The sequence below is a fragment of the Pholcus phalangioides genome, unplaced genomic scaffold (assembly GCF_987345545.1).
Source record: "Pholcus phalangioides strain wild (caught in Gottingen) unplaced genomic scaffold, Ppha-v1.0 ptg000009l_1, whole genome shotgun sequence".
NCBI classification, from domain to species: domain Eukaryota; kingdom Metazoa; phylum Arthropoda; class Arachnida; order Araneae; family Pholcidae; genus Pholcus; species Pholcus phalangioides.
Genome location: NW_028301602.1, coordinates 45881552 through 45893754, shown reverse-complemented (window position 1 = coordinate 45893754; position 12203 = coordinate 45881552). Strand labels below are relative to the sequence as shown.

The window sequence follows — 12203 nt, the reverse complement described above, 5'->3', positions numbered from 1 at the left end:
TTTACTTCACATTTCCACCGTAACTTTTTTATGGGATCCTATGCTCTATCTCTCTCTCCCCCCCCCCCCATCTGTTCCAGTATATCCCCCCAGGACTCAATATTGTTCACCTTGCAAAGCATTGATTTACTACATTAAATGTCATCAACTTTTGGAGAGGCATCAGATTTATCCTGAATATAACTGATACTTCTCCACTGGCTGTTAAGTGGTTCCTGTAATACCATTATTCATTTGTGTTCCAAAAAGAAGAGCTTGGGCAATTCTGCCCATTTCTCCAACACCAAATAAAATATTGATAAATATGGATGATGAAAATGTGAAGTATCTTACTGTGAAGCAGGGTTGGCAGGTTTTTGATGGTTTAAACTGTCACGTCAAAAACCTTAAATATTCCTTTGCTTTTGAATATGAAAATTCCTCTTTAAAATACACGTATTGATTGCATGCAATGTTTAAAGTGACTATGTTATACAAAGAATAAATACTTAGTATGATTATAAAATAGTTTTCTGCTCTCTACAGAATTATTTTGGACAATATATGTGCATTTCTTCATGTAAAATATATAATTTGAATAGAGCATAATAAATACCCTTATTATGCCTAACATTAGAACATAGCTAGCAATCAAAATATTAAATTGCCCTTTAATTTAGCAGTGCTGATTGCATATGGTGCTTAAGAAAAGCTACTATAACTTATTCTAAGTGCAAAAGTAAGAATGACAACAACGATAAGTTTTTGTCTATTTTAATACTTAGCTTCTAAGGTCAAAAACCTAACCTATGATCCCCTATCACACATATTTTGAATAAACTCTATTTCGCTTAATAAATTGAACTCAGGTAATCAGTAGGTTAGATAAAATGGATCATAGAATTATATATTATCTGCTCTAGACTGACTGCCAAAAAATTCAAAATTGCAAATTATAATTTATATTTTGTTTTAATTAATATAATAAATTAGTGTTTAGAAATAAAAACATACTACACTAAAAAGTAAGTTATGTTTTTATTTCACTTTTTTGACTAGCATTCAAGGTGATTAAAATATTATCTAGGTCTTTAAAATTATTGATTATTAAATTTTTCTAATTTTGTCCAAAGCTTTGTATATTAAATTGTGTATTTTCATCATATCTAATATTTCCAAATATTACTTTTCTTTGTAAAAAAAAATAAGACATTGTGAAAAGTTGAACAAAATCAATTCTATTTTTTCCCCCTGTGTGTATAGGCCCAAAGTGTTCAATGAACCTGTGATATTTCTTGGTGCAGATGTAACACACCCACCTGCTGGAGATAACAAAAAACCTTCCATAGCCGCTGTAAGTAGGTTTTATTCATTTAAGGTTGAGAATATATACTGTATTTTAACATGTAGAAAGAACCCATTTTTGTCAAAGATTGGGTTTCAAAAGTATGGAAAGTTTCTTATATACATGAATATATTATAGCTTATTAAAAAATCACTCAATTCATCACAATTTGCGATGAGAATGACACTGATAATGATAATGAACGGTTTGATGTAGCTGATTGTAATTTATCAGATATAAAGTGATAAAGAATTTAATAGTTTATATGATGTAAATAAAATATCTTTTTTTATATGTATCTTAAAAATATCTTTGATGAAAACTTTTTTCAAAATTTTAAGCCCAAAAAAAATCAGGTTTTTTTCATACATTAGGGTTTTTTGTACAAGTTAAAATACAGCAATTTGAATTGGAAAAGTCGATGGTTACACTAGGTATTGGTAAAAGTGGTTATCTTCATTCTACAATTGATATTGCAAGGAAAAAATTGTAATCACTAAGATTGTAACTTTATTGATAGTAATGTAAATTTTATTTTGGTAAATATTTAAATACCTTGTGTGTACTAATCATTTTTATTTGTACCACAACATCAGGACAGATTTTAAATCTGTTTTCGAATATTCAATCTGTTACGGGAAAGAGAAAAGTCAATAATAGCCGATAAGGAGACATTGTTGAGGTTAATTTGGGAAGGCACTCAGTCAACACATGTAGCTATTACTAAACACACATGTACCTCGTCCATATTTCTCTTCAGAGCTTCTAATGAATTGGTACATGTTGGAATGTGTGTGTCTGTGTTGTGAACCTAGTGTAAAACTCGTTTCTGTGTAATGCTTGTTATAGTGCTGCCATCTACCACATATTTTTAGAACTATGAGTAAAGTGTAATGTTTGTAGATTTTACCATTGTAGGCCTGTTGCTCTCTGTGGTGAGCTTTTTAATAGAGAGATCGGTTTGCATTCACATCTGCATGCAACAACCTACTAAACAACACATGTAGCTGTGAATTTCAGGGCCTCAAGTTTTTTTAGTTTTTATAAATAATATAGTGTATACAGGTTCTTTGAATGGGAAAAATGAACAATGACATGGGTTGAGCACCCTAACATTCCCCACACATTTTTATTTCTTATGTGCAGGTTTGTTTTTCCTATGCAAAGTATGGTACTGTGTCACATACAATTATGCAATACTTTATGCCAATACGTAATTGTGTATTTAATGATTTTGTTTATGCAAACAGAGCTCAGAATGAACATTGAAATGGGTACCAGAGCCCATCTCTCCCCCCCCCCCCCCACACACACACACACTAGGAAAATAGGGACATTTGCAGAGTTAAATTTTTATAAACTACCAATACTTTTCTTTAGTGAATAGTAAATCATCCTCTTTGCCCCTTCCCTTAACCTATAATTAGTACTGTAAATAAAGACTAGGCTATCATGCCATACAGATCAGCCATGCCTGTACTAAGTCTATACTAATACTATCATGTCCTATCATTCCTTCCAGAAAACTAATAGTAGTTTATGCTTTTGTTATAGGTGGTTGGTAGTATGGATGCTCATCCAAGCCGGTATGCAGCTACAGTCCGAGTGCAGCAACACAGGCAAGAAATTATACAAGATCTTGCTTCCATGGTGAAAGAGATGTTAATACAATTTTACAAAGCAACACGTTTTAAACCAAATAGAATAATTTTCTACAGAGATGGTGTCTCAGAAGGCCAATTTCATCAAGTAAATATATCTTCCTTCATACAAAATTTCACTGCTGTAATTTATTTTTTTAAATCTTCATTTTGATTCATCAAGATATTTTGTTTCTTACTCTGATCTGTATTTTAACTTCCCATATTAATTGGTTTCCCCCCTTTGAAATGTTTTCCCCTTATGTCTAATATATGAGTAAATATTGTATCACATCAAAATTTGTGTGCTACATTAATAATGACAGTACGGCTGTTCATATTTTTAGGTGCTTACTCACGAGCTACTTGCTGTGAGAGAAGCCTGTATGAAACTAGAGGTTGATTACAAGCCTGGAATAACATTTATAGTTGTCCAGAAAAGGCATCACACAAGGCTGTTCTGCTCCGATAAAAAAGAACAAATTGGAAAAAGTGGTAATATACCAGCTGGAACAACGGTGGATGTTGGCATCACTCATCCCACAGAATTTGATTTCTACCTGTGCAGCCATGCTGGAATCCAGGTGAAATTGCCATATTAATTAAATCACCATCAATACAATTACCTGAAAATTGTTTATTGAATTGGTTATTAAACATCTTTTTTGCATACTATAGTCGAATCCCGTTTTAACGAATACCATTATAGCAAAAATCTCATTTTTACAAACAGTTTTCTATTCCCCCAGATAAGTTCATGTACGGACATTTTTAAATAACCTGGAATTCCTTTATAATGAAATTTTGTTATGACGAACTGATTTCTATGGTCTCTCTGAGTTTGTTATAACGAGATTCGACTATTATTTTTTTAGTTTTGTATTTTTTTGTATACATGCTCAAATAGAGCTATTACAAAATTTTGTCCCAACAAAATTGGCATAATAATATGTTAGTATTCTTTTATTCCTCTTCATAATTTGGAATGTCATGATCCTAAACGAAAGTTTGTAAGCTTTGTCTTTGAATCTTTAGCTCTTCCAGTGATTTTTAAAAAAATGCTTTCTTTGTTTTGATGTTTCAAAACTATTTGAATCATCAAATTGGTTTACTTTCAGGCAATTTCAATGAGAGGTGGGGTAATCTGTTTTTTTATACGTGCAAGCATGATGCTTGCCGTTTTTGTTTAGTTGTATTTTGTGCTATCAAAATCAGAAAAAGTTCGTTTTAAAAACACTAAAGAATCGCTGATTGAGTCTTGTATTATATCTCGTTTCAATTTTCTGTTCTCAAGGTTTGTAAAACAAAGCAAATTAACCATTGAATCAAAAATTTCATATATGAATATGACCTTCATATTCATATCTTATATATAAATGTGAAAGTGTGTATGTATGTTCTTTATACAAATCTACAGTTTTAGACCGATCGTCGCCAGATTTTGCATATATACCAAACAGGTCCGGGATTGAACCGTAGGCTACTTTAAAAGTTCGTCCGAGCTGGGCAAATGCCCGAAATGGGCGGAAAAACTGTCGGCCAACAATAGTTTTGGATCCTCAACAATTACTTTCGGAACGTTTACCGTAGTTTCCAACAATGCGTTTCAGACGTGAATATATGCCTTTACAATGGTTTGTCACACCTTTAATTCTGTTATTATAACAGTTTATTCCTTTATAACGGTTTGTCACTTTTCCAATCCTCCCATTAATTGCAGAAAACTTGGGAGGTGCCGGGTATTTCTGCTAGCCTATATACAGGGTGTCCTGTAAGTAATAATGCTGCCTTTATCTCATCAACCGCCCATCGTATAGGTATAGTTTCAATTTAAAAAAGGCGTTTGAATAATATTTGCTGCACAAGCTGGACGTATGACGTTGCTAACAACAGAGAACAACAACTACGCTGACAAAACTGGGAATAAAAATGTTCAACGCCAACTGATGAACTCAATGCTTGCCTCAAATCATCAACACTCTGGCACGAAGTTAAAAAATTATCATTATCCACCAACATGCGAGTTCAACTGCAAAATGACTCGGCACTGCTATCATTTTCACATCAGTTGACCAACCAGTAGACTCAAGCACTGGGCCGATTACGTTCTCAAATGGATTTTGCCAGTTGTTAAACTCAGTTCAAGAACTTGCAGACAAAGTCTTCCCAAACATTCAACAAAATGACCAAAACCATAAGTGGCTTTCTGAGAGCGATTCTGGCACTGAAAAATGACAGTGTGAACAAGATCAACGAAAAAATCCTAAAAATTATTCCAGGAGACTCCACATCTTACAAATCGGTTGACACTGTCACAGACACAGCACAGACATTTAGTTCTGTATCCTGCAGAATTTCTGAACTCCTTTGGATATTCTGGGTGTGCCACCACACAATTTGACTCTCAAAGTCAGAGCACCTATAATGCTTTTAAAAAATTTGAACACACAGAGACTCTGCAATGGCACCAGACTCTGCGTGAAGAAATTGCATCATTGAAGCAACGATTATAACTGGATGTGACAAAGAAAAGAAGTAACTGGATGTGACAAAGAAAAGAAGTCTTCATTCCACGTATCCCAATTATCACCGAAGAAATGTCATTCACTTTCAAGCGATTACAGTTCCCAATTCGTTTAGCTTTTGCCATGACAATCAACAAAGCTCAAGGCCAGTCGTTAGCAGTGGCAGGTATCAATTTACTTGAGCCCTGTTTTCCACACGGACACCTTTTCCTCACCTGTTCGCGTGTTCGTAATAGCAAAAATTTTTACATCTACACACCAGATGGAAAAAGAAAAAGTATTGTGTATCTACAAGCGATTGCCTGAAGATTTTAATTAAAATATTTAAAAATAAAAGTAATTTTTTCTTACTTGATGCAGAAATTTTTTTGATTAAGTAATAATAAGCTGTACATATGTAAATTTTTTATGGGGTGGGCAACGTCGCTGGGTATCAGCTAGTCTATATATATAATTGATTTTCTGTCTGTGTGCATATGTTCTCTATACAAATCTACAATTTTAGATCTATTGTCACCAAATTTTGCATATATACCAAAAGGTACCCAACTTGAATGATAGGCTACTTTAAAAGTTTGTCAGAGCTGGGAAAATATCCAAAATGGGCAAAAAAACTGTCTGGCAACGATGGTTCTTTGGCCTCAACAATCACTTTCGAAATGTTTACTTTGGTTACCATGGTTTCCCCAGCAATGTGTTTCGGACATGTATATGCCTTTACAATAGTTTGTCATTTCTTTAATGCTGCCAGTATTATGTACAATAGCTTATGCCTTTGTAATGGTTTATCATTTTTCAAACCTCTCACAAATTGAATAAAATCCGGGCAGCGCCGGGTATTATAGCTAGTACATAATATTTATATATGAATATATGCTAAGGCTCAGGTTATTTTTAGTTTTTCAAGTTCATATTTTTATTTGTGTCACATATTTCATTATAAGTTTTGAAAAACATAGTAGAAAATACCAGTCTAATTAATCACCTTATATTTTTTAGGGTACAAGTCGCCCTTCTCATTATCATGTTCTGTGGGATGACAATCAGTTTACTGCTGATGAGCTTCAGTGCTTAACCTATCAGCTTTGCCACACTTACGTCCGTTGCACAAGATCTGTATCCATTCCAGCACCAGCTTATTATGCTCACCTTGTTGCATTCAGAGCTAGGTACCACCTGGTTGAAAAAGATCATGAAAGGTGATTACAATTGCTTGTTTATGGAATCTTATGTCATTATTTTGATGTATTTTTCACTTATTTTATATAAAATTAACTGAAAGCTTGGTGCTTGGCAGCTGATTGGTTAGATTACCATCCTAAAAGTCCATGTTCTTGGGTATGAATGCTAATAATATCCAAGAATAAAAGGCTTACATCCCAGAAGGGACAGAGCTTTAATTTTTTTTCCTCCTGCCAGATTTAGAGAAACTGGGTAGCTTGCAAACTAATATCTAACTATCCTCGCAAGCTCTTTATTTCCTCTGCTTAGACAACCAATTGTTACTAATATGGACAGATGTATGGAAGGTGCTGGAACAAGATTTTTTTTCAGCATTTATATGGGGGTAATAAAATCCTTTTCTGCACAGTTAAAAGGGATTAAAATCTTTTAAAAGTAGTGCGTGTAAATTTTTTTTTTTACATTAGTGTTTCTCAAGTGGGCAATGTATTGTATCAAAGGGGTAATAGAAGCTTCAGGTATAACATAGTTCTATGGGTTCGCAAATAGGTGGAAACTTTATTTCATGAAAAAGGAACAAAACAAGTTTCAAGCACTTTGTTTTAGGCTCCCCCCCCCCTTTCCTGAAGCAAAATTTATTACAGTGAAACCTGTCCAAGGCAGACACTCTACGAGACAGAAACCTGTCTTAAACGGAATCAAAATACAGTCAGTTCAATGATTAGTGCTTTTATTTGCACCTTTATAAAACAGAAATGTCTAAAACAGAATATTATTTCAGTCTGTTGATGTTCTATTTCATACAGTTTTCACTGTATCAAAATGTATAAGCTGTTGATTTTTTTTATTTTGAATCGACTGTAACCGGTATTCTGTTTTTTTAGGCAAGATCTTGGAGGAGGAAGCCAAAGTCTCAAGTAAGTGCTTGTGTATTATTACAAAATTTTAAACAGCCACCCCCCCCCCCTTCCTGCTTTAACATATTGAGTCCTAAGTAGTTTCTGTTGATCGTGTATTAAAAATATCATAACCCACAAATTAGTCAAACTATGACATGTGGTATCAATGTTCGCTATAAACACTGAAGAGCCAAAAAAACTGGTACACCTGCATAATATCGTGTAGGGCCCCCGTGAGCCCGCAGAAGTGCCGCAACACGATGTGTCATGGACTCGACTAATGTCTGAAGTAGTGCTGGAGGCTATTGACACCATGAATCCTGCAGGGCTGTCCATAGATCCGTAGGAGTAAGAGGGGGTGGAGATCTCTTCTGAACAGCACGTTGCACGGCATCCCAGATATGTTCAATAATGTTCATGTCTGGGGATTGAGGTGGCCAGCAGAAGTGTCTAAAGTCAGAAGAGTGCACCTGGAGCCACTTTGTAGCAATTCTGGACGTGTTGGGTGTCGCATTGTCCTGCTGAAATTGTCCAAGTCCGTTGGAATGCACAATGGACATGAATGGGTACAGTACAGTAAATGCTTACGTACCTGTCACCTGTCAGAGTTGTATCTAGACGTATCAGGGGTCCCATATCGCGCCAACTGCACACGCCCCATACCATCACAGAGCCTCCGCCAGCTTGAACAGTCCCCTGTTGACATGTAGGGTCCATGGATTCATGAGGTTGTCTCCATACCCGTACACATCCATCAGCTCGAAGCAATTGGAACCGAGACTCGTCAGACCAGGCAACGTGTTTCCAGTCCTCAACAGTCCGATGTTGGTGTTGTCGAGCCCAGGCGAGGCGTAAAGCTTTGTGTCGTGTAGTCATCAAGGGTACACGAGTGGGCCTTCGGCTCCGAAAGCCCATATATCGATGATGTTTCATTGAATGGTTTGCACGCTGACACTTGTTAATGGCCCAGCATTGAAATCTGCAGCAATTTGCGGAAGGGTTGCACGTCTGTCACGTTTAATGATTCTCGTCAGTCGTCGTTGGTCCTGTTCTTGCATGCTCTTTTTCAGGCCGCAGCGATGTCGTAGATTTAATTTTTTTACTGGATTCCCGATATTCACGGTACACTCGTGAAATGGTCGTACATGAAAATCCAAATTCCATCGCTACCTCGGAGATGTTATGTCCCATCTCTCATGCGCCAACTATAACACCATGTTCAAACTCACTTAAACCTCGATAACCTGCGATTGTAGCAGCAATAACCGATCTAACAACTATGCCAGACACTTGTTGTGTTATATAGGCGTTGCGGACCGCAGCGCCGTACTCTGATTGGTTCCATATCTCTTTATTTGCGTACTTATTATACTAAAAATATATATATTTAGATTTGTACGAAAAATATCGCTGAGGAAACATTTTTTCTTTTTGTTTTGTGAGTGATAAATAGATCAGTTTTCTGATTCATTTAATATAAAAATTTTAAAAATAAACTAAATTTTTGTTTATTCATGACATATATTAAAGTTTAATCTGACATTGTATATGTTCATTTTATTTATGCATCTCACAATATTATTGTACATGCTGCTGTACATTTATACTTAAATAAATTTAAGTATGCATTGCTAGAATGAAATATTAGTTTATGGCGTGATAGTTAAGCTTTTAACATTTTTCCTTTAAACTGTTTTAATGTTTAGTGGTGATGGAAGTCTCCAGTCTACAAACGGTGAAGATCGAAATCCCATTGCCATGGCAAGGGCAGTGACTGTTCATACAGATACAAACAAAGTGATGTACTTTGCGTAGTTGAAAATACAACATTGTTCCATCTCAAGTATTTTTGGTTACATGTATATGATACGGTCCAGTACTTTGCTGGGAAATCTATGAAAAGTTGAAAATTCCATCTGTACTTTTTGTTATATTCTTACAAAGATAAGTTACTTTGAGCTCACAAGAAAGGCTTGTGAGCTTGGTGGTAGCCTTCAGGTTTGTGGACTCGATTGCATCAGAATTCTGTTATTTATCGGGCATACTTAAATCATAAAATCATTTTTTGTTTTTATACACTTGCGTATTAGTTGTTCCTATGAATTGAAGGAAATAATTTTTTTATACCCTAGTGTTAAAAAATTGACAAAAAAAAAAGCTTATAGTTGTTACCAAAGGAATTGTGGGGCAATGTATTCATGTATTAGCATTTCATTGTTTAATTTAAAGAGGGTCTTTGATTCATCTCACTTGGAGAGCGCATATATGTCATCAAGAAAAAAAAGGTATTTACTGTTATATAAAATATGTTGCCTGTTATTTGCGTCTGGTGTCATATTTATGTTTGCTTGTTGTCTTATAGGTTTTACTAATTGCATGGTATATATGTTGATAACATTGTAGTAATTGTTAGAGTTGTGTGTTACTATTTGAGTATGTGCCACTTACAAGGTTGAGCTTTGATTGCTCTGTATGTCATTTCCATTTATCCATTCCAGTAGTGTTAGGCTTTATAAAGAAAAATGTTTTTTTTTTTTTTCTTTTCTCCAATCTTTATTTCTTTGATACAAATTCATGCATATTTTACTTCCAGACATAATTTCGAGTGTCAAATTCTCCTGCTTGGGTGTGATTGGATAGAGGTTATTCTTTCTTTGTTCTTTCCCTTTCCCTGCATTATGTAATCATTCAGTTTTTAATATTATGGAAACTTTGCAGAAAAATTCTTTTTCTTGTGCCAAAACATAACATTACGGCAATAAATGTATTGTGATCCTTATCTCATGACCACTGAATGTGTCACAACTTACAAATATTTAAAGAATGAAATCTAGCAAAAGCCTAAAATGTCTAAACTTTTCATAAATGTTTTGGATGTGTTTGATTTTAAGTTAATTTGAAATTTGAATAATCTTTCACTGCAAATATATGTGTAGTTCGTATCTGGACGAATATGTGTGATTTTATTGACATTTGAAATTTAGCTCCTGTATGGAAAGATATTTCAAGATGTCTACATTTTTCTTGAAATTATGAATTTTTTGTGTTTTGTCACTAAAATAATATAATATATATGTTTTTTTATATTTATTGTTCAATCAGTTAATTTGCTCAGACTTCCAAGTTATAAACATGGTGCACATTATACATTATTTACATTTTTAACTATTTGCCTCATGCTATTGGTTTAAAAAGTTTTTTTGCCTGCCTGTCAAGATATGTAAAATAAATACCACTTTCACTGAAAAATATGTTTTAAGAATTTTTTACTCTTGGCGATGTTCTCCACTTTTTCGCCCATGATTTAGTGGGGAAGAAATTTTTTCTTTAATGTTTACATAAGTTATGGGTTTTTTCTTCCCTGCTTATGCATCTTAGTTCTAATAGATTATATTGAAGTAACTATATTGGTGCTTTTTGTGATTATATAGCTGGTGGTTATATCAGTTTTGATACCCTGTAATTAATTAGTTGTCTAAACAGTATATACATCTGATATTAGTTTTCAAAGGAATTGCACTTTTAATCAATCTTTCACAACCATTAATAAATGTAAAATGTTTTTTAGGCAAACAAACTATTGTAACTTCACTTCTTTACCATCTCATCCCCTGCTGATTCCAATTTTCAGAATTGACTAATTGATGAACAATAATTCAATTTTGTGATTAATTTTTTTTACCAAAAAAATTTTTTCTTTGTGTAGCATATGTTTTTAACACATATCTTTTGTGTCGTTCGCTTTGTGAAAATGGGATGATTTGATACAAAAGCCTTTGTGTTGTACTCAAAGTGTGTGATTTTTCATTTTTCTTCAACGTTATTTATTCTTGTTTTTATTATAAAAATGTTCAAAAAGTTCCAAAGCTTTAACCCCTATACGTACAGGCATCCTGCAAAACATTTGGACGCAGTTGGACTAGCTGATATAAATTTCAGTGATTTTTATTGTTAACATATAGGAAATGAATGGAAAAGAATATAAAAGGAGCAGATTTTCCATTCTTTTTCTCCCTCCCAGCCACCCTCTCCCTATGTATGTATAGTAAAATCTGAAGGACCTACTGGTCAAATCAATAAAATTATTATGTATAGTAAAATCTCTCCTGGTGGCCAAACAATTACCCCTTTTTTTTTAATTTTAATATCCCTCTCATTTATGGTCATCGTTCTTTTGTAGACAATTTTTTTTGTTCACCGTTGTCCTCAAAAAGGGGATTTTACAATAATACAGTTGTTTTATTAAATGAGGGAGAAAATTAAAATAATAATAATGCTGAGATAGTGTTATCCTAAAATATATTAAAGAGCAATTTCACGCCTCTCCGAAATGTGAAGGGGTATTCCAAAAAAATAGGGGTATTTTAAAAAAAAAAAAGACAAAGTATTTTCACTCTTCAAAATTTTGAGGAGTAAAATTGAATTTTGATGCATGAATCATGCATCTAGATGCGTATTGGCAAACTTCACTGAGGTAAAGGGGAAAAAATTTCCATTTCCAGAGTTACCAATGAAGGGTCTTGAAAGAAGGGGGAGAGAGAGCTTGAATTTTTATTTCTCTCATTTACAAAGATACAAGTTATCTCACCCCTGTAAGTTAAGGCGTTAATTTAAAAAATAAAATGGTGGAAAA

The 12203-nt window shown here is 34.0% G+C and overlaps 1 protein-coding gene across 3 annotated transcripts in view; it reads left to right on the top strand.

The window, feature by feature from the left end:
* LOC149083195 (protein argonaute-2-like) overlaps positions 1–11935 on the top strand; it is a 32952-nt gene extending 21017 nt beyond the window's left edge. Inside the window, exons 15-20 of one of the 3 annotated variants that reach the window (XM_089236375.1) lie at positions 1243–1333; positions 2879–3073; positions 3312–3548; positions 6489–6688; positions 7556–7588; positions 9277–11935. In XM_089236375.1, the coding sequence (XP_089092501.1) occupies positions 1243–1333; positions 2879–3073; positions 3312–3548; positions 6489–6688; positions 7556–7588; positions 9277–9385 (865 nt within the window). In that variant the 3' untranslated portion in view covers positions 9386–11935. The remainder of the gene's footprint in view (positions 1–1242; positions 1334–2878; positions 3074–3311; positions 3549–6488; positions 6689–7555; positions 7589–9276) is intronic. The other 2 variants (XM_089236376.1, XM_089236377.1) reach the window with 2 other exon arrangements.
* Positions 11936–12203: the final 268 nt, after the last annotated feature.